Raw genomic sequence first — 24,015 nt, forward strand, 5'->3', positions numbered from 1 at the left:
TTGCTGGAATTGCGCAGCAACTACAGCGCACAGTTGTAGGTAGCCAACAGAGCTTATTTCAGATTACAAAAACCGTTCGGCCTGAAATGTTTCACCATTGGACCAAAGCCCTTACTGTGCAAGACAATAATTTGGCCAATCCTCATGTAATCCTGGAAGATTGCTTTAGATGGAACGATGGTCAAGTCCCCAGACAGCTTATGGACATCGAAGTGGTGGACATCGGTGCAAAACAGGGACTCCTGGAGTTCCTTATTAAAACAGGTCTAGACCGGATACCTTTTGTTGTGCCGTTGATGAAGATGACGATTAGTGACATCAAATCTAGGTTGGTTCAATACTGGAAAACCCGGTGAAGCCATAAATAGAAATCCTGTAATTCCATACAATCCGGATGCGGAGTAAAACAGTATTCCAACTTTAATGAAGTAGAGGGAGTCATACATAAACTAAGGCCGAACAAAGCGCTTGGAATCGGAAAGATTTTGGAAAAATCTTAAGATATATACATAAGCAAGCACCCAAGTGACTTCAGTCAGAAATTGTATTATATATCCGCAGTATTCATAAATAACATAAAAAAAATTGGTATAAGATATATGTCAATTGAATCATGAATAAATGTTGAGAATGTGATTTTCATTTTTGACGATAAACACCAAAGGAATACACTTGCTGGGGATGTTTATTTATTTGCGTTGAGAAAGATGTAAACAAAAATCGGTGCCTTTTGAAAAGTTGTAAACAATTCCGAATACAGAAGTAGATAACTTTTCCGGTAGAAACGGATTTTAACATGTTACTGACTACGATGACTAATAAAGCAACAATTTTTAAACAACATTCGACTTTACTTGACTTTTTCTTATCAACATAGTCTCCTTTAAAAGTGATACATTCATTCCAATGCTTATCAAACATTTCAATGCCGTTTTTTGTAAAAAGATTTATCTTTGGACCCGAAATACGCTACAGTTTTGGCAATCCCTTCGTCATTGGAGCCAAATCTCTTTCCGCATAGCATACTGTAAACAGAGAGTAGCTTCTGGAACGTACATTGAAGATTATGGAAGATGGCGAGGAAATTCAAAACACAATTCATGTAATTTAGCCATTGTTACAATCAACTTCACTGTTTTAGTTGGAAACAATGAAGTATCTTGGTGAAGGGTATACTCTTCTTCATTCTTCAGAAATTTTGATTCATTAACGAACGGTATTTGGGGATGAACCATTCTTTCAAACCCACGTGTGGGGCTGACCCAACACTTTCCTCTTGAAGAGAATAAAATGATGCGAGGAAACCAGAGCCCCCATCGGCGCCCTTGAACTTCCATCTCAGCAGAAAGCAATCAATAAGGATGCTTTTACGAGAAGACCGGTGCCTCACTGTTGACGAAATTGTTAAGGCAACATTGGATAATCAATGGTTAACTCAAATATCTGAGGGCAATGGTCTGTTCTTCTAACGAAGCCGTAACGTTGCCTAGTTGTGTAGTTACTCATGTCATGAGACATGGGTTCATCTCCGTACATCTGAGCGGAGAGGGTGCATCTACCGAAGAAAACAACAAGTCGAGAAACTGGAAGCTGGACGCTTCAAGTATGAAAAGTTTTGTGTATTTCTTTTATAAAACCATTTGAGTGGACATTTGTCCCATTAATAACTAGCACGTAATATATGCATATATTATGTGAGAATATCCACTTTCGCGCGATACTGACATTCAAAGTCCTGAATTTACGCAGACACGACACCTTTGAACTATTATAACTTTGTTAGTAATAGTGTGATTTCCACCAAACTTGGAAGGATCATCCTCTATGTTATAGCCTACATTACTGCTCGTGATTTTATGATGAGCTGAAGGGAGGTTTTGCAGTCAATTACTGAAAATTATAATAATATTATTAACTTAATTTTTTTGGTATATTAATATTATTAACTTGAACAGATATCGGTATGGAGGGCATTCCGGAGCCTACACCCTAAATAGTGGTAGTCTCTTGATTTTTTTCCCGATTTTTCGGTTGGGTAGTTTTTGAGAATGGATCCGTGAAAGGATTGATCAATTTCAACCCTCCCCATTCCCCACCTTTCCAACGAATGTCAAAACCAAGGCCGGCTTATGAAAGTACTAACCGATACCTTTCATTTGATTTACCACATGACTATATTTGATGAAAAAAAAATTACACCCCCATTTTGCATGCATGGGACCCCTCTTATGTTCAACGCAGAATGATGCCTGCGCGTCCACAGTTCTCACCTTTCCACCAAATTTGATGCCAATAGCTATAACTGTTTGCCAGAAAAATGCGTGTGCCAGACAGAGCGGCCGAAAACATACTTTCCCAAAGCGTATTCGAAAACAATGTCGATGCTGCAATTGTATCCGAACAATACGAGAATCTGCATAGCGCAGTATGGATAGCAGACAAAAACAGGCGGCAATATGGGCCTGCAGAAGTCAAGCTATAGAAGATCCGAAAAAATCATCCAGAGGACGGATTCACACTTGCCAAGATAGGAGGCATGTATATCTATAGCTGTTACGCAGCACCGAGCCTCACATTAGAGGAATTCACAACATTGCTCACAACAATCCTAAAGTAATAGTCGGTGACTTCAACGCATGTTCAGAAGAATGGGGTAGCAGAGAAACCATCGGAAGAGGACGAATATTGCTGGGGACATTCTCGTATTTGAACATTGGTACTTGCCAACTCTGGGGGAGCCAGGACATTTCGGAAGGGAGAATTTGAATCGATGGTAGAACTCACCTTCGTCAGTGATGCTCTAATCAAAGACTTGCAGTGGCGTGTCAGCGAGGAGTACACGCACAGCGATCATCAGGCCATCGTCTTCCAAACCTCGCAAAGGAATATTATAAAACCATTAAAAAGAATAACGATGGGCTTGGTAACCAAGAAATTTGACGCAGAAATGTTCAAGAAGGTGGTGGAAAGTAATGCGATGCCTCTATGCTTCAACCTAGCGCTTTCCGAAGACGAAATCGTAATTTCTGGTGGAATTCTGAAATTGAGGAATGCCGGAAAAAGTGCCGCATAGCAAGGAGACGCTCCCAGCGCAGAAGAAACCAACTTGAATTCGAGGAGCTACACGTTCAATACAAAAATGCGAGGAAAAATTGGAAGTACTGAAGCTGACTCATCTCATATCATCACTAAAAGGCAAGCGCTCCCCACGAATTACTTGTCACGAGTTGTTGCAGAAAATAGTGAATACTCTGTTCCCAGCAGATGTGAACTGTTCGAGTCTTCCTCCAGTACATGTAAATCCCGACGAACTTCCGATAGGGGTAAATGAGGTTTTAACGCAGCGAAAGAGTTGACTGAAAAAAAGATCCCAGGACCGAATGGAATCCCTAATATTGCCCTGAAAGTACCACCACCAATCAACATACAAGAATACAAGAAGGCAAATGCTGCGCAGTAACAACCCTCGACGTAAAAAATGGATTCAATACTGGAAAATGGCGAAAAATGATTGAGGCACTCGTCAAGCTACAGGCCCCAAAATACATTGTTGCTGAGTTTCTCCTTGGGAGAAGACTTTACTGTGACTCGGACCATGGGCCAAAAATATTCCCGACAACTTGCGGGATGCCACAGCGTTCGATCCTAGGTCCCTTACTGTGGCTAATTATGTATGATGAAGTGTTCACGCTACGCCTTCCGGACAACGTGACAACCATTGGCTTCGCCGATCATATCGGAACAACAGTAGTTGCAAAACATCAAGACAACAAGACGAGATCGAAATCTACGCAAGTGAAGCGATATGGGAGATCAATTCCTGGTTGAGAGATTCCGGCCTATCAGTTGCTGAACGTTAAAGAGAAATAGTTCCCATCAGCAAGGGAAGAAAGCACACAATCGTGAAAATCAAAGTTGGCAAACAAACAATTTATTGCCAACCATCGCCCAAATACTTGGGAGTAATGATTGACAGAAAGTTCAACTTCAAAAAACACATTGAGTTCGCTGCAACTAAAGCATCTTCCATCGCTGCAACGATTTCGAGTATACTACCGAACATTGGTAGGCCAAGACAAAGTGGACGTGTTCTGCTTTCTAAGGTAGTCAACTCCGTGTTACTGTACGCAGGTCCAGTCTGGGCAACTGTCCTGGATAACAAGTCAAACTGCAGAAAAGTGGGAATAGCGTATCGGCTAAGAGAAGCAGCATATACACTAGCAGGGATGCTTCCCGGCCGGCGACTCTACGACAAAACATATGCAGTTGGGTAGTCTAGGGTTGGACATACCGCATCATTCCGCATATTCGGAGATGGTTACAACGAAGTCACGTGGCTGAGAATGCGGAGCATGTCATATTTGACTGCCCCAGGTTTACCTCGCACCGAACAAGAATGGAAGCGGTCACAGACAGGCACCCAACACCCGAAGATATTATGGTGTTCATGCTGGAGTCAATAGATGCTTGGAACCAGGTTTTAAACAACCTGAAAGCTTGCAGCTTAGGCAGAAAGAATCACGACGAATACAAGAAATGGAGAGAACCATAATGAGCCCGCAGTTAAAAGCACATCCATGCCCGCGACTCAATACTTTATAGGAGTTCCGTGGGGAAAGTGGAATGAGAAGGAGGAGCCAGGAGTAGGTTTTGAAACTTCCCACCTTCCATCTTATAAAAGAACAATAATATTTGATTGATGCTCGCATATTTTCCGTTTCAAAACAAATAACAGTCGAACACTGGCCATTTTTTTCATTTCAAAGTTACACAAGTGACAAGCAAAAAAACAGATACAAACATCCATAACGCACAAAGATTCAAACTCGAAATATGAGATAGAGGGACTGACTTTCAACCAACTCTGGCCTAAGCCAATCCTGTTTTTTCTTCTGTTCTGACAACCCTTCAATAACGCCGCATCAAAATAATGTATGTATGTAATTCGCTCCTTGTTTTATCCACTACATTCTCTGTAAAAAAACATGAACCCCTTTCTGAATCATTGAGTATTTTTTGAGATGTTTTAATTCATGAGTGCAAGAAACATATTACACCTGTGATTAATTTTAAACATGTTTCTATTTGTTTATGCTCATAACACATCACCTACTGAATATACTCACGTTGGAGTTTCAATGTAAACAACATCCTTCGGGCCATACTAACTATCTATTTTTATCCAAGATAAATTAAACTTTCTTGTGTCTACGCTTTCACATTTTTTCTAATCATTCGATCATGAATTGGTCCAGGAAAATTATGGGAAAGCTGAATAAACAGCAAGAAATTTATATGTACTCTTAGACCATACATGCAGGGGGAAAAGCCGGTAGTGATCCAAACAATAAATTAATTATGAAATATTAAATTTAATAAAGAAGTCACGTACATGTATTAGCTGAAAATGGCGCGGGAAAGCTATTCATAATTTTACAGATATTCGAAGTGTATTTTTTCCATTGCTTATAACAATTATTAATGGAAAAATGTTAATTTGTTAAACTAGTGATTCATACTGTAAACATGTACGTTCGAAAGTTTTACGTGAGTTGAATACGAAGAAGCATATTCGAAGAAATTATGAATATGAAAATCAAAAGTTTGATTTGAATAATTGAGTTCTTATAAGGCAACTTGATATGTGACCTTTAATGAATAAAATATGGGGATACAATGGGAATGAAAGTAAATTGAAAAATCCCTGATAATTCTCAACAATTTTGTTCTGTTCTCTCTATTTCAATTAAATTCTCTTGCCAAAAACGGTTCATACGGCGACTTGTGGCTGGAGGTCACTTCAACCTTTTAAAGTTTTGCCTTGAAAATATTTCAGGACACATCCTTGATTTCAATAATGTGAAACCTAAGATTGCCACTGCTAAAAACCAGGTGTATTCTTGTCACCAAATGATCAGGAAAAATGGAATATGATCATTCTATTTCTGGATGGTTTTCTAACAGAACGGTACTTTGTATCCATGATGGTGTGATAGACAAACAGAAGATATCGAATCGGTTGTAATAAGGTTGTTTTACACAAACCCTTAAAAAAGGGCAATTAGAAGAAACTCGTCAGACTACCATGTCAAGAGGAGGTTCATCTCAGGCCAAACGTTCAGGATAAAGCTTCGCAAATAAAGGAATTTGTTCAGACTATCATGCCAAACAGGAACCCATTCCCGGACCCTCTTCACCACAAGGATTGGAAAGGAACATGGATAGTGCCCGAATCGCACTAACGCATTTAATGAATAGGGAATGGACTGAATGGAGGCAGTGTTCCTCCCGCTTGTGTTATTCAGATAAATAAACTATGTAAGTTCATGAATGTTGGGTAGAATACCAGTGTCCGGTCACCAAAATCCGTACACGTAAAGTCAGCAGAAACAGGAAAACTAACAAAAAAAAATTCGGCAAAAATGAACATGAGAAGAGAGGAAGGTCTACACCTTATATCCGTTGGAAAGCTAATCTAGCGATAGAGTGAGCCTTATTAGGAAAATGAAATAAATTCAATGAAAGAATACCGGATTGCTTCCGTCGAGATTTCGCGTTAAAGCAAGCTAAAGTTCTCACTTTCTCACTTCGAAAGGAAACGGTGATCAAAGGATGCAGGGACCTAGACCTACCAGTCAATACGGCTGACAGGCAAGACAATCTCAAAAATATCGAGGCAGTCCAAGGCAAAAGATACATCCAGTAACACCTTAACAGAGTGATGTGGGGAAAGATGTTAATCAAGAATTCCCGGTAGCTGATTTTGTAAAAGCAAAAATCAGCGACATCCATATCTACAACTGTTATGCTCCTTCTAGTGCAACAGTAGCGTAATACAAGGGGATGCTGGGCAGTTGAATATTGAACGGTAAAGAGTGCAGTTCCAAAATACTTGTTGACGATTTCAATGCGCCGGCCATGAGTAAGGAAGTTGGTTGATGAAAGACCAGGAAGCGAACCGACTCGAATCATTTGCGGATTTAGACAAGATTGGAATCGTGACCACTTTTTCGACATTGGGAGACAGTGGCACCGGACAACGGAAGGCATTCCCACAGCAAGAGGGCCAGAGTGCAAGGTTGGTCCATTGAGGATACTGGTGGCTTTCGAAATAAATGATGACTCCGCACAACACGTACCGAGCGAAGAAATTAAATGGAGGTCGCATCATCTGAAAGAAGATTCGATATAACCGAGCTATACGGAGAAGCAAAGGGGAGCTAAAGGAAACTGTATTTTCAGACAAATATGAACCTACAATCCTACAAAGAACGAGATAGGAAGGACAAAATTGTCTCTAGTGATCGGTCTACAGTATTATTTGAGATAATAACAGCCTCAAAGACGCGAAGATGAACACCGGAAATTCGTCTTGGAACACGTTGTAGAACACTCCGAGGTGTGGCGACGCAACAGCTGGCACTGTCGTTAATTCGATGATAAATCTGACGACAGCTTGGGAGCTTTCATGCTCTAGAGGCGCCGAGATGTGACAAGCCTTCCATGCATTGGTAGACGGCGGAAATTGTCGAACTCCGGAAGGGCTGCCATAAGCTCCGCCGTTTGATACAATGTTTAAACGACCGGAAGGAGGCACACAGCACAATGACAGAGTACAGATCACCTAAATTCAACGCGATAATTTGTTTATCTCGCTGATTGCAAAAAAATAGGGATAAGTGGACATTTGGTTATAAAGTAGTAACTGGAAAAATCGGAATTCTCAGATACGCCGCTCACTTAACGTCGCACAGATGGATCGCATTGTGCGGACACTATTCCCTGCATGCCCCGCGCGGGTTGATGACAGTAGCGCGGAAGGCGTCGAAGATTGCCCACTTTTCTCTATAAGAGTTAGGCGTCCGGATCTGATAGTATCTCGGCAAAGACATACTAAAGATTGCCTATTTTTATTTGCGAGATCGCATCAGTCTCTAGAAGATCAAAGTAATATAGAGATCACATCTGGGATAGGACCGATCCTAGGGCTGAACCTCTGGGATGTTTCTTACGATACTCTTATAAGGGTAGACATGCGAAGCGTCGCGCCAGTTATGCATATGATGTTGCGGACTTGTTGACGCACTGTTGAACAAGCACGGAGCAGACTTAGTATATTAATGCATCGGGTAAAACGATGAATAACTGCTTATGATTTCAGTCTTGCGCCGGAAAAAAAACCGAAAACGTCATCCTGACTAAACGGAGAATCCCGACCCTGTGCCCCATATCGTTTGACGAATCAATCGAGTCAAAACCAACCGTCAAGTACTTTAGATTGGCGTTCAACTCAAGATGATCTTTTTCGAGCAAATCAAAGCAGTAGCAGACAAGACTGCAGCTGGAGGGTCTGGCAAGAAAGTGTATCGGAAACGCCTTGCGCGAGTACTGCGACGGTGAGCTTTGCAGGTGGCATTTCTCTACTACACTCACTGAATGGTGATAACAGGAGTGATGCCTGTAGCCCGTTTTGCTAAGGAGTGCGAAGCCATATACAAGCGCATGGGAGAAGTGCCAAGCCAGGTAGTTGCTCGTGAAGAACGGCACCGTACACTAAATAAGTGACAACTCTCCTGGCAAAACGAGATAAGAGGCTGATAGACGGCATGACTCATTGACAAGTTATGTGCATGGTTGAATTGAAAACATAGTGAGGCTATTTACTTACCCAAATCTCCAGTCGGCATGGAGATTTTCAGTGTTACCTGCGCAAGACTGGGACGCTAACCACACCTTTTTTTCTTGTGGAAGTTGGAATGGGATTCGTCAACAGCTTTATTCGAACACATGGGAGCTTCCTCCAGACAGCATTGTCAGTGAGATTCTGAGGAACGTTCACAGATGGAGCCGTGTTGCACATTACCTTGGGGTTCTTGTTGGGAAGAAAATTGAGGTTGACCGGGTCCGGATGAACTAACAACTCCCTTCGTCTTCTTCCCTCCCGTTAGTGAAAGGAAGTCCCTGTTTTTAAGGGTCACTAAACCGGCAGAACTGGAGGACCAGCCCGAAGTAATGTATCAAACGATTCCAAGCTATTTCGTTTATGCCGAGTTGGTTGATCGACGGCATGCCGTTGCAGGAGTCCAACACTATGGGCATGCAATGTATTTATCAGCGTATATCAGCGAGATAGTATGAAATTCTTTTAGCGATTGAGATTAATTTTCTCTGCAAGTGATGCAACTGCCGATTTCCGAGAAGCCAGCAGAAAAAAATTACACAACAACTGGCACTAACGGTGGCACAATTCGTTACAAGCCGAGACAATTCTTATGAGACACGATAAATAGAGCAAGTAGAACTGAATCATCATACCGTGACAGCGTTACTGCGACTTTACAGGCGATCCCGCAGGGATATGTACACAGCAGATTGGAGATAGTTTTAGTGTATATGAACCCTGCAGACTGCTATAACCTGACGCAGTAACATCTTTGTAGAATCTTCAAAAATGGTATTAATATATTCATCACACAAAATAGAAAGCCTGTAATACGATAAACTAATAGAGAGATACAAGCGAGAAACAGATAGATCTCATAGAAGCAAGAGGGGAAAAATTGTTTTAAAACAAAATAAACGCCTCTACCACCAAACTTAGAAGGGAAATAACCATGAAGAAACTCAGTATTTAATATTCGTCACCGAGGTTTCTATAATGTAAATAATATCAGTCCAAGAAGAAACAGCTTGATTAAACCACTTCATGTTCTATTAAAGCACTTAAGTGAAATAATGGAATTTATTAGTTAAGGCGACCGGAAAGGCGCATTTAGCTAAACTTCTGTTCTAATGAAAACACCAGGAGGCTGACGGTTGAAATCATCTGGATAAGTCACTGCGATAAAAGTTGCTGTTCTGAAGATTGTAGATCACTCAGCCTCAAATATTCAGGAAATAGTATGGATTTATAAAATTATGTCACACCTAAACTTATAATCAAAGAATGATATGGATTCGTCCTCTCAATTTGTGCCCCAAAAATTAAACGGAACTTCTATTAAACTCGTATAAGTTACGGAGCGCCCCACAGGCATGGCTAGCACAATGAAAATTATAGAAAGATGAAAGGCATTTGAACGCTAAAATCTGCATCACTGATCACCATATCCTACAATTAAAGATCGAAAAATGTAGATCACAATACCAAGATTAATGAGCAAAATTCAAACCTGTCTGATAATATATTGTGTCTCATATAAAGAACATCCAGCAAGACTAAAAACTATTCAAAGTATCTAAAGATCTACTAAAACAAATGTACCTTTTCGCAATGACTTACTAATTAGTAAAGCCACGCCAAATTTTCAGTGTTTACGTCAGGAACGCCTGAGGGACCGGTGAGCAACTCACGTGTTTCCAGGCAGGTTTTAGATTGATGAAAAGTATCAATTTTTTTATATAATATGTTGCCTTTCCAAACCACAAGATACATATCCCCAATCAATGTTTCACCTTCAAATTATTTAATATATGAGTTGCTTTTAAAAATAATCAGACTAGCATAATGCCACTGCTGCACCTATGAATGCCCATGACGGTAAGTATACACTCATGTGTGTGGCATGCATGGATTTATGTACAAAGTATCATATCATGTAACCCATGACCACTCTCTCTCACACAATAGGCGAAAAAGGGCTTGTTCAGCGGAAATTTCGAAATTTCCAACATTGGTCTACAATCGTTTAACATTTAAATGCCAAAAAATCGTACACATAAAACCAATTTAGGGAAAAAAATTTAACATTGAAAGAGTTCATCGTGACGTATATAAATGTTAAGACACAATTTCAGTTTATATTGAATTTGGGCCTTAAAGCCGAATAGCGATTATACCACTTGAATGAAATGCTATCTTTGAAAGATTAATGCCGCCCATGGTTTTACAGTTTATTTTCTACTTTTCCATTTTAGTGTCGAAATTTATTTAGGTTTAAAGTATCTACAGCGGCAACAAAAGTACCAAACTTATCGGTCGCTAATCAAGTTTGTATTCGATGTGTGTCTAATTTAATTTGGTTTTGGCATCGTCTTCTTTGATAATTTCGTCAAGCGTTGCTTGGGGAGGTGTTATGCAACCACTTCAAATTAGGCTCAATTTATTGCTTTCACTGCTTCATGCATGAAGTCCAAATTTTGATAAAGACACTCCACTTTGTTTATGAGGACAACACTTGACCCTGAAATGTCCGAAATTTTTGCATTCAAAATGGGAAGACGTAAATCAATCTTAAAACCTTATAAATTTCTGCGAAAATTTAACGGCATGAATTGAATAAAATATACACAATGAATCGCAAAATTTTACCAAATTTCGAGGGATTTTAATTGAATTCTGTCGTAATCAGTTATTCATACGCAGTAAAACCAACATGACCTCTGAGTTCAATCATAGCTTGTCTGAATTTAAATTTTGTTCAGGACTCTTAACCCATGGAGCTGAGCAGATAATACACTATAAACTAGCAAATAACTCATAAGAAGCCCTCAATGTCCACGACATTTGCGACAATCATCACTTCGATGATAACCCAAAAGGGTCAGTAAACCCTGGCGCATTCGCACAGGCCTTAAGTCAGAAAAGAGTACGAATCTTTACTACTCACCACTCAATATCGGTTATAATTTCTTACTCTTATCTACTATCTCACCTTAAATTAGTATTTTATAATACCCTCCTACTTTGCAACCAACGCCAAATCTGCTTTGAAGGAATCTGTTGGGGTTCCAACTATAAATAGATTCAGGGTCAGACTCATTCAGAGATACAAACTTCTAAAATTAAATTGACAGTGCAATGACCGATTTGGCTGAGCGTAAACGTTTCAAATCACAATGAAAGTAAAAAGCACAAAACTTTCTACAAACAAACTTTTGAAATCCGCCTCGCTATAATTGATCATCCCTAAAAGAATTGCGATTCAACATCCTTGTGCCTCTCCCGGAACCAAGCGCCTAGTCTACCAAGACCGTTAGTGAATGGCTACGGATATATACTGAGGAGTGAAAAAACACCTTCCCTCATCCAGGGTGTTATGCAAACCGTGCCCATTGGATAGTTTGCAGTTGGGACTAACTGGCTGTTTTCGAACGGAGCGTAAATGCTACAAAGGACTACGGCACGGCGGAGGTCCTGAGTCCACTTTGGTCTATTGAGAAGACCACAACCAACAAAAGCCGATGCTCAAATAGCAGCAAAAGTACGTCTAAGGTCATTATATCAGACGTCAGGAAGGAGACAGGCCTCAATAGCGCCAGTGCTAAATAGTATCTGAAGGAAGGCCTGAAACCAGAAGAAGCCCTTAAAAAGGCTTAGGCCAGTCCGAAGCCTTCCACATTGGAGCAAAGAAAGCGGGGAGCAGCGAGGATAAGCCCGCAAGAGGGGAGTGCTCCTAAGAAATCCTAACTGAAGAGAGGGGAAACTCCACGTAGATCAGAAATGAAAACAGGAGCCAGAAGGCCCGGGCGATCAGGGGCATTCGACTGGCATTGCTGCCGAAAATATTACCGAAGCAAATACTCACTCGTGAGAAGAAGGAATTATTATAATATATCGAAGACCTTATCGTCAAGGGATGTGCTCGTGTTCACCAACTTCGACCAGGTCTTATACTGATTGACTGCGCGAAGAAGTAAACGTCCGAATGGCTTAGAATAATAGTCTGTAAATTGCCAGACTGAAAGTGAACAAAATTGCCGATATGTACTGGAGATGATATACCAGGGACACATGTGGTTACAGGCACCTCCCTAAAGCATCATTACTAGAGACGACGGAACTTATGGGCCTCCTAATTGCTCAAAATAATGATCTCCATACATGCAGGGCAAAGGCAAATTCCTCACGATCGGAGTAGATAACCGATCCCTGGAGGCAATCAAACTGCAAAACTGCCTTATCTACTATAGACTTGGCAACCTTCTTGTGAATGTGCACAAAGAAAACCCGAGAAAAGTTAGAGATCGGGTGGAAAACCTACTAAGATTCTCGAAGGAATCGCGGAAACGGTAGAGAATAAAAGGGCAGGACAAAGCAGGGAAGTAGACTTGCTGCCCAATAGGGAGAAGATGGGCAATCTATACTTGGATCTTCTAGGGCTGTAGGGCGGACAGCGATATGCAGGAAAGCACCATGTCGGAGGAAGAGGATGGCACTCCAACAGAACTTGGAGAAGAACTCCAAACTTGAATAAAGTCAGTGGTCAGCACTAAGATAGCCCAGGTAAACATCCATCATACAAAAGCTGCATCTGTAGTGATTGCAAGGGCAACTTCCAAAGACAACACTGGAACAGTGCTGGCTCAACAACCCTGGGTGTACAGGGGGAGATTCATGGTCTGCAAGGAAGAAGTATGCAGATAATTTAGGACTTCTCTTGCAAAAAGCCAAGAGCTTGCATCATTCTTAAACGCAATTTATAATATATCTGTCTGTTAGATTTCCTGATTGGAGAACTTGTAGCTGTCCAAGTTTCACTGAAGGCGGTTGTAGCATCGGGCTACTTCCCAGGAGATGATATTCAGCCACCACGGAAGTTAGTACCTAGAATGGTGAAGTCCTGCGAGGACAATACGCTACCACTTCCCCTCGGCTGCGAAGCCATCGCTCACCATGAAGAGGACACCACCGGAGTTAGTACCCAGAATAGTGAAGTCCTGCGAGGAAAATACGCTACCACTTCCCCTCGGCTGCGAAGCCATCGCTCACCATGAAGAGGCCAGCGCCTTGATTTTATCTTTAGCAGTAAGTTAGTAATATACAACATAGGAAACATCCGTAACCAGTACTAGACAAGTGGTAACTGGACATATTTGGAGGAACTAGGCGAATTGTAGGATATGAATGAGTCCTCTATGTCGGACCACAGAATAATCAAATTTGACATTGAAAGCAACTCCGGAATTGAAAGAGTAGGAAGATATCCCAGGAAAAGAGATTGGGACTCCTATAGAAGGCACCTCAGCAATAACATAGCGCGAGCTGGAAATGAAAACAGTGGTGGAAGACATCGCCAAAGCCATCATTGATTCGTATGAGGCTAGCTGCCTAGTTTGAGGCACCCCAGCCATCAAGGGATGTACCCGAACCTAGTCAGAATGAGAACAGAGGTGTGAAAACTCTTCAACCGGGTAAAACAAACCGAGGACTGGCCTAGGTACAAAAACGTATAGACGGCGTATAGACTAAGCAAAGCAATAGCGAAAGACAGAGCAATATTTTCTTTCTGAAGAAGAAAGTTGGGACAATTACCGAAAACCGTTGGACATTTGCTTCTCAGAACTCATTTTCCAGGGCACCCAACAGTGCCCAACAGTGGGCAGAAAGAGAAAAAAAGAAAACTTGAAACTAGGAAAAGAGATATATTCGGAAGCTAAGGTAAGATGAGCATTTAAACAACAGAAATCATCCGGAGTATATGGTATTTTCCCAGCAATACTCCAAAGACGGATAAGAATTACTAGTACCTGGTGCAGCAAGGCGGGGATCCGTGTAAATCCAGCTAAAGCGCGAAGCCTAAGCTTAATTACCCGAGAGCCATTAGGTTACATGGCATAGAAGTGAAACGTGAAGCAGAGGTCAAATACATTAGAATCCCGATAATTCGTATATCGGTTATTCGTATTTCCGGCCAATTCGTACAAATTTGCCAGTCCCCAGAGTTAATTTTCTTTACTTTGCACTCCCGATAATTGGTAATCCTGATATACCATACCAAATCGTCAGTCTCTTGACTATACGAAATATCGGGATTCTACTGTATTTGGGAATTATACTAAAAATGTCGGAAAGCTACGAGGGCTTACACTTACACACTTACAGGTCGACAGCATGAACAAAATAGGGATACGCCCCGAAGATACTACGCTGGATCGACACTGCAGTAGCCACCCCAATGACCTATGGGCAGTAATCTGAGCAGAAAGAATTGAACTCAGCAGAACAGGTTGGGAATACACAAACTTCAAAGAGTGGATTGCATAAGTTTCAATGGGGCAACGCGGACATACCCAACCGCATCCCTTGTGGAATTAACTGCTCTTCATCCTCATTCTGATCGTGATGAGTGATCTGAAACAATACCTTGCTCAGGCATGTGATGAGAAAACATGATAATGGTGGGAGGTTTGTGGATTTCTACAATTTCCACCGCCTCTGGATGGCATATTGTTCGAACAAAGAGTCTGCCATGAGGTCAGTGGGGTTTCAACTAATCGATTCCATACGAGCAATCAGATTAACGACTTTGCGATCAGCAGTAGATTTAGGAGTTTCCTTCTGGATCTGTGTAACAAAAGAAGCGTTGACATCGGGCTCGAAACGGATCACCATCTAATGGTCGCTTACCTTCGCTTGTGTGTTGCGTCCGCCACTACTCGCACTACGAACTCCGAGCTCCAAGTTCAATATAGACCACTTATATGATGATATGTGTTGCGTCCGCCACTACTCGCACTACGAGTTCCGAGCCTCAAGTTCAATATAGACCGCTTATATGATCCAGCTGTCGCTCGAAGTGGCAGAGCTATTTTACGAATCGGATAACAGATACAATCAGTATTGTGAGAATATCGACGAGCACTGGATCGCCATTAAAAATGCTTTTTTCTCGGGTGCTACACAGGTCGTCAGCCACGTCCCGAAGGGGTGTGAAAAGATCTGGTTGACTGCGGAATCGTGAAAGCGAATCCATGAACGGAAAGGTGTGACGAGCTCGAAGTACGATATGGAGCGAAATCTCGAAAAGTTCAACAACAAACGGGAATTTGCTATTGCGGAAGCGGAAGATGCCGCAATGATTTCATAAGTTTATACTGCATCATGCAAATCTTTCGACGGTCTTGTCAAGGACGCTAACGGTTGACTCTTCATCCACCATGGCAAGCAATTGAAGAGACGGAAAGAACATCCGGTTAAGTTCCTCCTCTTATCGATGAAATGACTAATCACCATAACATGCGGATACGGACTGCTCCCCCAAGCCAATGCCGTCAATGCACTCAAATGGGAGTAGCGCGGTCTCCCCGCAGAGTTATTTATTGCTGCCTCTGCAATTTCTGCAGATCTGATACTTCCATTCTTATGGAAATCTCGGGAATCCGAGACCTTTCCCATAGAGTGAAAGAATGGGACGATCGTTAAGATTCCAAAGAAAAGGACCCGTTTTGAGTGATAATTGGAGTGATATCCGCGTGCTGCCAGCCGTTACATCATCGTTGCGCCTGCTCTTTCTAGAAAAGTTTCGATTGTGTGAACGCTGATGACATATGATTGCTTGCTCACCGCGTCATGGACCTTGGCTAAATGGGTCCGAATTTGAAAAGAGAGGCAGGTAGAGCTGGATTGAAGATAGGCACCAACAAAATCAAGGTCTCACTCTGAACGATCAACGTACTCTCTCTCATTACTGTACAAAGCAACGAAAGCATTAATCAATTTATATATCTAGGAAGTTTGCTGGCTACGCCTTGCGGTGGGATTCATTCTTCCAAGATGGCGAACGAGTAGGTCGCCATAAGGGTACTTGGCGCAAAACAGCAGAGAAGGAGTGCTGGCGTCTTGGGAAGTCGTGGGGGAGCTGAAGCGTATTTCAGGTAACCGCGACCAATGGCACGTAGGTGTAATTGACGCGCAATACACCACCAAATGGTAAATGGCATCATATATATATGTTATACAGCAAAACCATCATGTCCGATATGAACGACAATTAAATCACGCTTGAACTCTATACCACACAATAGCAGGAGGAGTGGAGAGTGTGTAAAACAAAACCTTATTAAAATCGGTTTACTGTCTGTCTGTCCATCACACGCATTTTTCTCGGAGACTGTAGCAGTGATTGACACCAAATTTGGTGGAAAGGTGGGAACTGTGAACGCTCACGCATATAGTGAGATACATCCTGTTACGTCGAATATAAGGGGAGGTAAATTTTTATTTCACCAAATGAGGGTATCAAATCAAAGGTCTCGGCTAGTACTTTCCGAAGCTGGTCTTAGTTTTGACATTTGTTGTCATTTATTTAAGGGGGCCATTCTCAGAAAAAAATTAAGAGGCTGTCACTATATGGTGACTAGGCTCCGAAATACCTTCCATACTGATATCCCTTCAAATAAAGGTAATAATAGTATAGTTTTCAGAAATTGGCCCCAGAACCCCCTCAAGTTCATTCTAGCGGCAATGTAGGCTATATCATAGAGCGTGATCCTACCAAGTTTGGTGGAAATCGCCCTATTACTAACAAAGTGCCACTTCTTTGGAAATTCAAGATTTTGAATGTCAATATCACCCGAAAGTGGATATTCTCACCATAATATATGCATATATTATGTGTTACGTACAAATGGGACAAATTCACACTCAAATATCTTTATAAAGGAAATACACAAAGCCTTTCATACCTGAAGCGTCTGGCTTCCGGTTCCCCGACTTGTTGTTTGTTGCTCTAACTTTCTCCAAACCGAATGCTCAGCTGTTTAAGTGAAGCCTGTTTCTCGAGTTCCGCGTTTTTTATCATAGACGTGAAGGAGAAGCAACGTGTTTGCGTGAAATTCTGCGATCAATTGGCAAATTGTTCACGGAAACTTTTCAAATGCTGAAGCAAGCCTTTGATGATGAAGTGATGTTCTATCAACGGAAGATGACCCTCGTTCAGGAAGGCCTTCAACCTCAACTGACGACTTTTATGTGACCAAATTGAATGCCCTTGTGCGACATCTTATTTTGAGTCATGTCAGCAGATTTTGACCCAAAAATTGGAGATGAGAAGGGTTGCAGTTAAGTTCATTCCACGACTGATGACAGAGGATCAAGAGGAAGTTTGTCAGGAGCCAAAAGTTCAATGACAACTATTCCCCATCCCCCCTACTCTCCTGACATGGTTCCGTCTGACTTCTAGCTGTTCCAAAAACTCAAGTACCCAATGAAACGGTAGCAAGTTTCAAATGATAGAGGAAATCAAGGAAAAGCTGAATACCATCCACGAAGCAAATTTTTCCAGATGCATGGAACAGTGGAAACACCGATAGGAGAAGAGTATTCGTTCCCAAGGGGTGTATTTTGAAAGGAATAAATTAGAACAATTGTAAATAATTGTAATGAAGAGTTATTGAGGAAGTTCTGGAACTTTTTGATGAGACCTCGTATGTCCATACGAACGGTGGAACTTTCAGATATTTGGAGCAGCAATGAACTTTGGCTTTAATATATTCGAATGGTATATTCATTTTGCTGACAAAAATTTATACATGTATGTAAATCAGAATAAACCATGAACTTATCATTCTATTTCTAGCAAAGCTAACACCAATAAAGTAGAACTCTTTAACAGCTTCAACGTAGGAAAACGTGGTCGATGCAAAATTGTGTACAATTTTATAGTTTCCTCAAGTCATATTTCTCTGAGCAGATCAGATTAGAGAAAAAAACATGGAAATATCAATAAATCAATTTCCATATAACTATTGTGCACAAGCAATATATATGCACATAATAGTTATGTGGACATTTTATTTATTTCATTTTTGTTCAGAATTCCCACCAAGTGAAACGCCAACAACCTGGGAGAGATGTGCACTGAATATGTCTGCGGCTATATCGATTGAACTTAATTACATCCATCACCATGTTTAGTGGTATTTCGGTTTATTGTAGAGAATATTAGGTGAATTTATAGTCAATTTCAAGGTACCTCCAAATGCATGTTTTCAAAATTCGCATCGCATCAAGCTTTGATGCTGCTGGACCAGAGGAGGTCTAGGAGAGAGAGGTAGGCAGGCTCTTCTGAGAAATGCATACTCAACTAGAAAGTCCCTGAAAGAAAGAAATCAAAATGCTAATCTTGAGAGATCGTTTCAAAACTCGTTTGTCAATCGAGAAACCACCGAAGATATCTCATTTTCAACTAAGCACACTACAAAGCCAAGAAAGCATATGATTCAAGCCGGGGGATCAAATGCTAATTCTTTCATTAATAATCGTTCATTTGGTATGGATGTGAGCAAGCCCGAAGACTGCATCAAGACGAACGACGCACTCGAGTACAACTTAATCCGCGGCCTGTGGCAGTGCGCTTTCGATTTATAGCACAAGGCCAGCCTTTTTGTATTATTTGCCGTTTTTGTGGTAGTTATTGTTGTTGTTGGACTTTGCTTTTGCTGCTTTGCGATGTTTTTATTCCTCTTTCGTAGCTCATATTCGATCGATCGATTACACTTCTACGCTACTACTGCTCTCCACGGCACTCTCAAAGTTTGACCCCCTTTCTATGAAAAATGTGTCTATATGATATCAAACCATTTGCCATGTCGTCGTCATCGTCTTATTACTAAAGTTCAATTTCTTGGACTGATTTTCGGTGTACTTTTCGTATATTTTCTTTGTTTTCCAACGGTCAACGGTTTCTAATTATTTACACTACCGACAGTACTACAGTTAATAGAGCGCTATGGATTCATTGTAGACCCATTGCAAAAAGGAGGAGAAATTTGCTGTGTCAATAGAACGAACAAAAAATCAAAGAATCTACTTTTTTTCGTTTCTTCAGGTAGATCAGTTAGATTGGAAGGTGAGAATCGAAATGAACGGTAACAAAGTCCAGATTAATGCGGCAATTGTGCCACGGTGGGCTTAATTAAAGTGATTAAACTTACGCTTCGCAATACGGCAGCTTGTTGAATCCCTTGTATGTCTTCATGTTTAGTGCCATGCCGCATTCGTGGCATTTGAAACATGTTTTGTGCCATATCTGAAAGAAGACGAAAAGAAAATAAATTACAGTGAATAAGAGTAAAATTAGATGCAGATACACGAATTTTAGGAAGATTTATATAATTGATAAAAGCAGAGTTCAAATCGGTGGGGCATACGGAAATGTTAACACAAAACGTTCTGGTTCATGACAACTAATCACAACTGCCGGAGCTGTGAATTTGTTAATTACTGTTTTCATCGGCTCCGGATGGAATGAAGGAACAAGTAAAGATTTGAAGAAGCAAGGTCAGGAGAGTATGGGGTTGGACCTAAGACCTAAGTGTCAAGCTAAGTCGCAATTTTTCTCGAGTGTGAGTCAAACGGTGCAAGCCCCAACGTTGTCATAGTGTAATATGACACTACCTTCACTAAGGGTTGACTGTTTTCCTTCAACGCTGTTTCGAGACATAGAAAACTTCCACCGTTAGGGTTTCGTCCGTGGAAACAGTTTCCACTTAACAATCCTTGGAATATCCCATCAAACAGTCAATAAGACCTTACAACCATGGAATCCTTCGCTTGATGTTGATGGCGGTGTTACGTTTTTCTTCCTGCAAACGATTCTGCTGCATTTAACATTTTCATAAAGAACCCACTTGTCCTCTCCAGTGATCAAATAGGAGAGAAAACCACCTAATTTTTGGATATTCAGATGTCAAACGTAATTATTCAGCTGGTCTTCCTTGTTTTCGAAAGATAACTTATAGAGAACCCAAAAAATAAATTACAAAGCATAACCCAACCTCTCTGATGCTTCGACAACAGAATTAACTCCTCCTTCAAACACAATAAAAATCTTCGATATTCGTTTTTCCATCACGAAAACGTTAGAACTAATGCTGACATAACAGTTACAACGTACATAGTCGCCATAAATTTCACACAAAATTTCAACAAGCATCTGTCGCTCTGTATCTGACCCACCAACCGCAACCTATTGAGCCGCATTTTATCCACAACCAAACGGTTCTGGTATCACTCATAAATTTCATTGTTATATAGGATACGGAATCGTCCATCATGTAGGAGGCCAAATATTCTTCGGAAGATTCTTCTCTCGAACGCGGCCAAAAGTTCACAATTTTTCTTGCTAAGAACCCAAGCCTCCAAGGAATACATGAGATCTGTACGGTAAGAGCTTTGAACTTATGTGAACCATTTCGAGCGTAACCTGAAATAGGCTCTGTTGGCAGTCAACAACCGTGCGCGTCATATTGAAAAGGATTTATATCAGCTTCACGGATCACTCCTTCCAGAATCAGCCCAAAAAGGCTGCAAGATAGGACATCCATCCTTGTCCTAGTCCGTTGTGGATGGTGAACGATCTCGAGAATGATCCTTCCGTTTCTGCCTGGCGTCGCACATTGGTCAGGATCAGCCTAGTCAGTCGTATCAATTTAGTCGAGATACCGAATTCTCTCATGGCTGTGTACAGTACAGTTTGACCCTGGCTATCCTAGGCGGCCTTGAAGTCGATCAGGAGATGGTGTAACCGAAGTCCATATTCCAACAGTTTCTCGATCGCTTACCACAGAGAAAAAAATCTGATGTTGCTAATTTGCCTTTAATATGAGCCGATGATGTTCCGGGCTTGTCTGTCTATGATTCCTGCGCTGCCTGATATCCTTTTTTCTAAGGTTTGAATTAGGAGGTAGTTAGAGAGAGCTACTTCACAATATTTTGGGTCGGTGAATTCGTTGTTGCTATTATCGCTCTGACCTCCTTGCCTTCTTTATTTATTTTGAGGAGGCACTTGATTCTAGGCAGAGATGAGTTAGGCATTTTCAGTTCGACTGCTTCTTTAATAATGAGTTTACATTCAGCCAGAGCCTTTTCCACTCTTTTAACAGTCTGGCAGAGGGTCCTGATGACGTGAAATTTACTGATAAAAAAACCTTAACCTATAAAAAAATTCAAATTGTAAACGAAATTTCAGAAGATAAAACATCTAAGAAGGGGACAGTTGGTCCCCGAAATACGTGGTTGTATACATTGCCAAATACTGTCAATAAAAAGGAAAATATTCTCAAAGGCAAATCTTTCACTCTTTTCTAAGGTTTTGTGTAAAGCAAAAAAAATCGGTTTACTGTCTGTCAAACGTACTTTTCTTAGAAACGGGTACATCGATTTTCACCAATTTGGTGGGAAGGTGGGAATTGTGAACGCTCGCACATACAGGGAATAACATTATAATATGTGGATCTTAAGGGGCGATCTCCATACATTCAAAAGGGAAGTGTAAATTTTTTCCACCAAATATAGTCATGTGGGATTTCAAATGAAAGATTTCAATTAGTACTTTTCAATTTCTTTCACGGACCCGTTTTCAGAACCTAGTCAACCGAAAAATTGAAGCTGCCACTTTACCGTGCCTAGGCTCCAAAATAACCTCGATGCTGATATCTGTTTAAATAAAGTTAATAGTATAATATATTATAATAATTTTTGATAATTTATTGTCAAACCTTCTCAAGTTTACCTTAAAATTATGAAGCAGTAACATAGTTTATAATGTAAGGCATGATCCTATCAAATGGTGGAAATCCCACTATTACTAACAAATTTATAATAGGTCAAAATTGTAGCTTCAGTGCAAATTCAAAGACTGAGTGTCAGTATCACACTAAAATAAATATTCTTCTTAATATATGCGTATACATTACGTGCAATGGGGCAAATGTTCAACCAACAAAATTGTTTATATAAGAAATACATTCATTCAAGATTGAAACTATAGATTAACGCGCCTACCTTAGCGATCTCTTTCAAAAAAAAGCCTATCATGACGCGATGAGGCTAGCAGGTAGTAAAGAATCGCCTTTAAATGTGATAAATATTGCGGTTTGCGAAAATTCAATAAAAAAAACTGGCTTACACCATCGTTACATTTGCGGCAAGGTCTACTATGTATTCTTTTTCTACCATAAATACAGATTTCCCGGGCTGGATTACTTTCATTCATACATATGATCGCGATTTTTAGGCAACAGAATCGTACATTCTCCATTAGGGAACCAAACATTTTTCGGAGGATTCTCCTCTGGAATGCGACTAAGAGCTCGTAATCTTATAATACTTGTCAGGGAACTTAAAAATTTGATAAATACATGAGAAAATATTGTCTTATTCATAGTATAGCCATAAGTTCTGTCAGTCGATGCATATAGCGAGAAATGCTAGACCGCCGAAACTGGTATACACTGCGCACGGAGAGTACCTAACCAAACCCCACTTCCGTCAGACGATGAAGTTCGGTAACTACGAAAAAAGAATCACGATTATTGCGTTGCATCAATGTGGGAATACACCGAAAAAAATTCATAGTTTGTTAAAAAAGTTGCCGGTAAACGAACGATTCGTTTTTAGAACATTAGGTCGATACCGCGAAACAGCTGATGTGGTTGACAGGTCCGCGCTCCGTACGTCGCCCGAATGTTGTCTCTGCAAGCAGAAACGAATGTCGGCGGAAATGGGCGTTTCAACTCGAAGTATTATTCGTATTTTACGAAAAGATCTCGGTCTCGGTGCGTATCGGCGGTGCGTTGGCCATACTGAAGGAAATACAGCGAACTCGGTGGGCTGCTCTTTTGCAACGATTTCCCGGTAAAAAATATCACAAAATTATATTTTCTGATGAAAAAATGTTTATCATCTAGAAAAAGTTCAACCGACAAAATGATCGAGTATTGTTATTAAACCAAAGAAAATGCTCCGCGAGTCCAACGTCGTCACCGTCCGACTGCTGCCATGGTATGGTGGGGCGCCCCATATCACGGAGTAATTGATATTCATTTCTGCGAGGCCGGCGACAAAACCAATGCGAGCGTGTACGAAAAAATGTTAGAGTATGTAGTCGAGCCATTGGGTGAATTTCTATTCGCTGGAAAGCCGTGGTGCTTCCAGCAGGACTCGGCCCCGCTCACAAAGCCAAGATAATTCAGCAGTGGTTAGCGGCCCATGTTCCTGACTTCATAACCGCGGATGAATGGGCCCCAGGCAGCCCTCAGGGAATTCTCTGGACTACAGCGTTTGGGTTAAATTAGAGGAGACTACCTGCGATGGAACCTACACCGATTCGTAGAGTTTGAAGCCCAGCATCGTGCGTGCAGCTCGATAAATGCCGCTTCATAACCTACGTGAAGCGATCGATGCATGGCCTCACAGATCTTGGGCCTGTATAACTGCTAGCGGCGGCCATTTTGGATATTTTTTTTTGTTTGAAAGCTCTATGTTTGATTTGGCTTATTACTTCGTGAGAA

General features: G+C 41.0%; 1 protein-coding gene across 3 annotated transcripts in view; it reads right to left on the minus strand.

Moving 5' to 3' along the window:
- The window catches only part of LOC119648042 (LIM and SH3 domain protein Lasp), a 108,285-nt gene that overhangs the window by 56,834 nt on the left and 27,436 nt on the right, over positions 1 to 24,015 (minus strand). For all 3 annotated transcript variants that reach the window (XM_038049477.1, XM_038049478.1, XM_038049479.1), the window contains exon 2: positions 19,657 to 19,751. In XM_038049477.1, the coding sequence (XP_037905405.1) occupies positions 19,657 to 19,751 (95 nt within the window). The remainder of the gene's footprint in view (positions 1 to 19,656; positions 19,752 to 24,015) is intronic.

This window comes from Hermetia illucens, chromosome 2 (genome assembly GCF_905115235.1).
Source record: "Hermetia illucens chromosome 2, iHerIll2.2.curated.20191125, whole genome shotgun sequence".
NCBI classification, from domain to species: domain Eukaryota; kingdom Metazoa; phylum Arthropoda; class Insecta; order Diptera; family Stratiomyidae; genus Hermetia; species Hermetia illucens.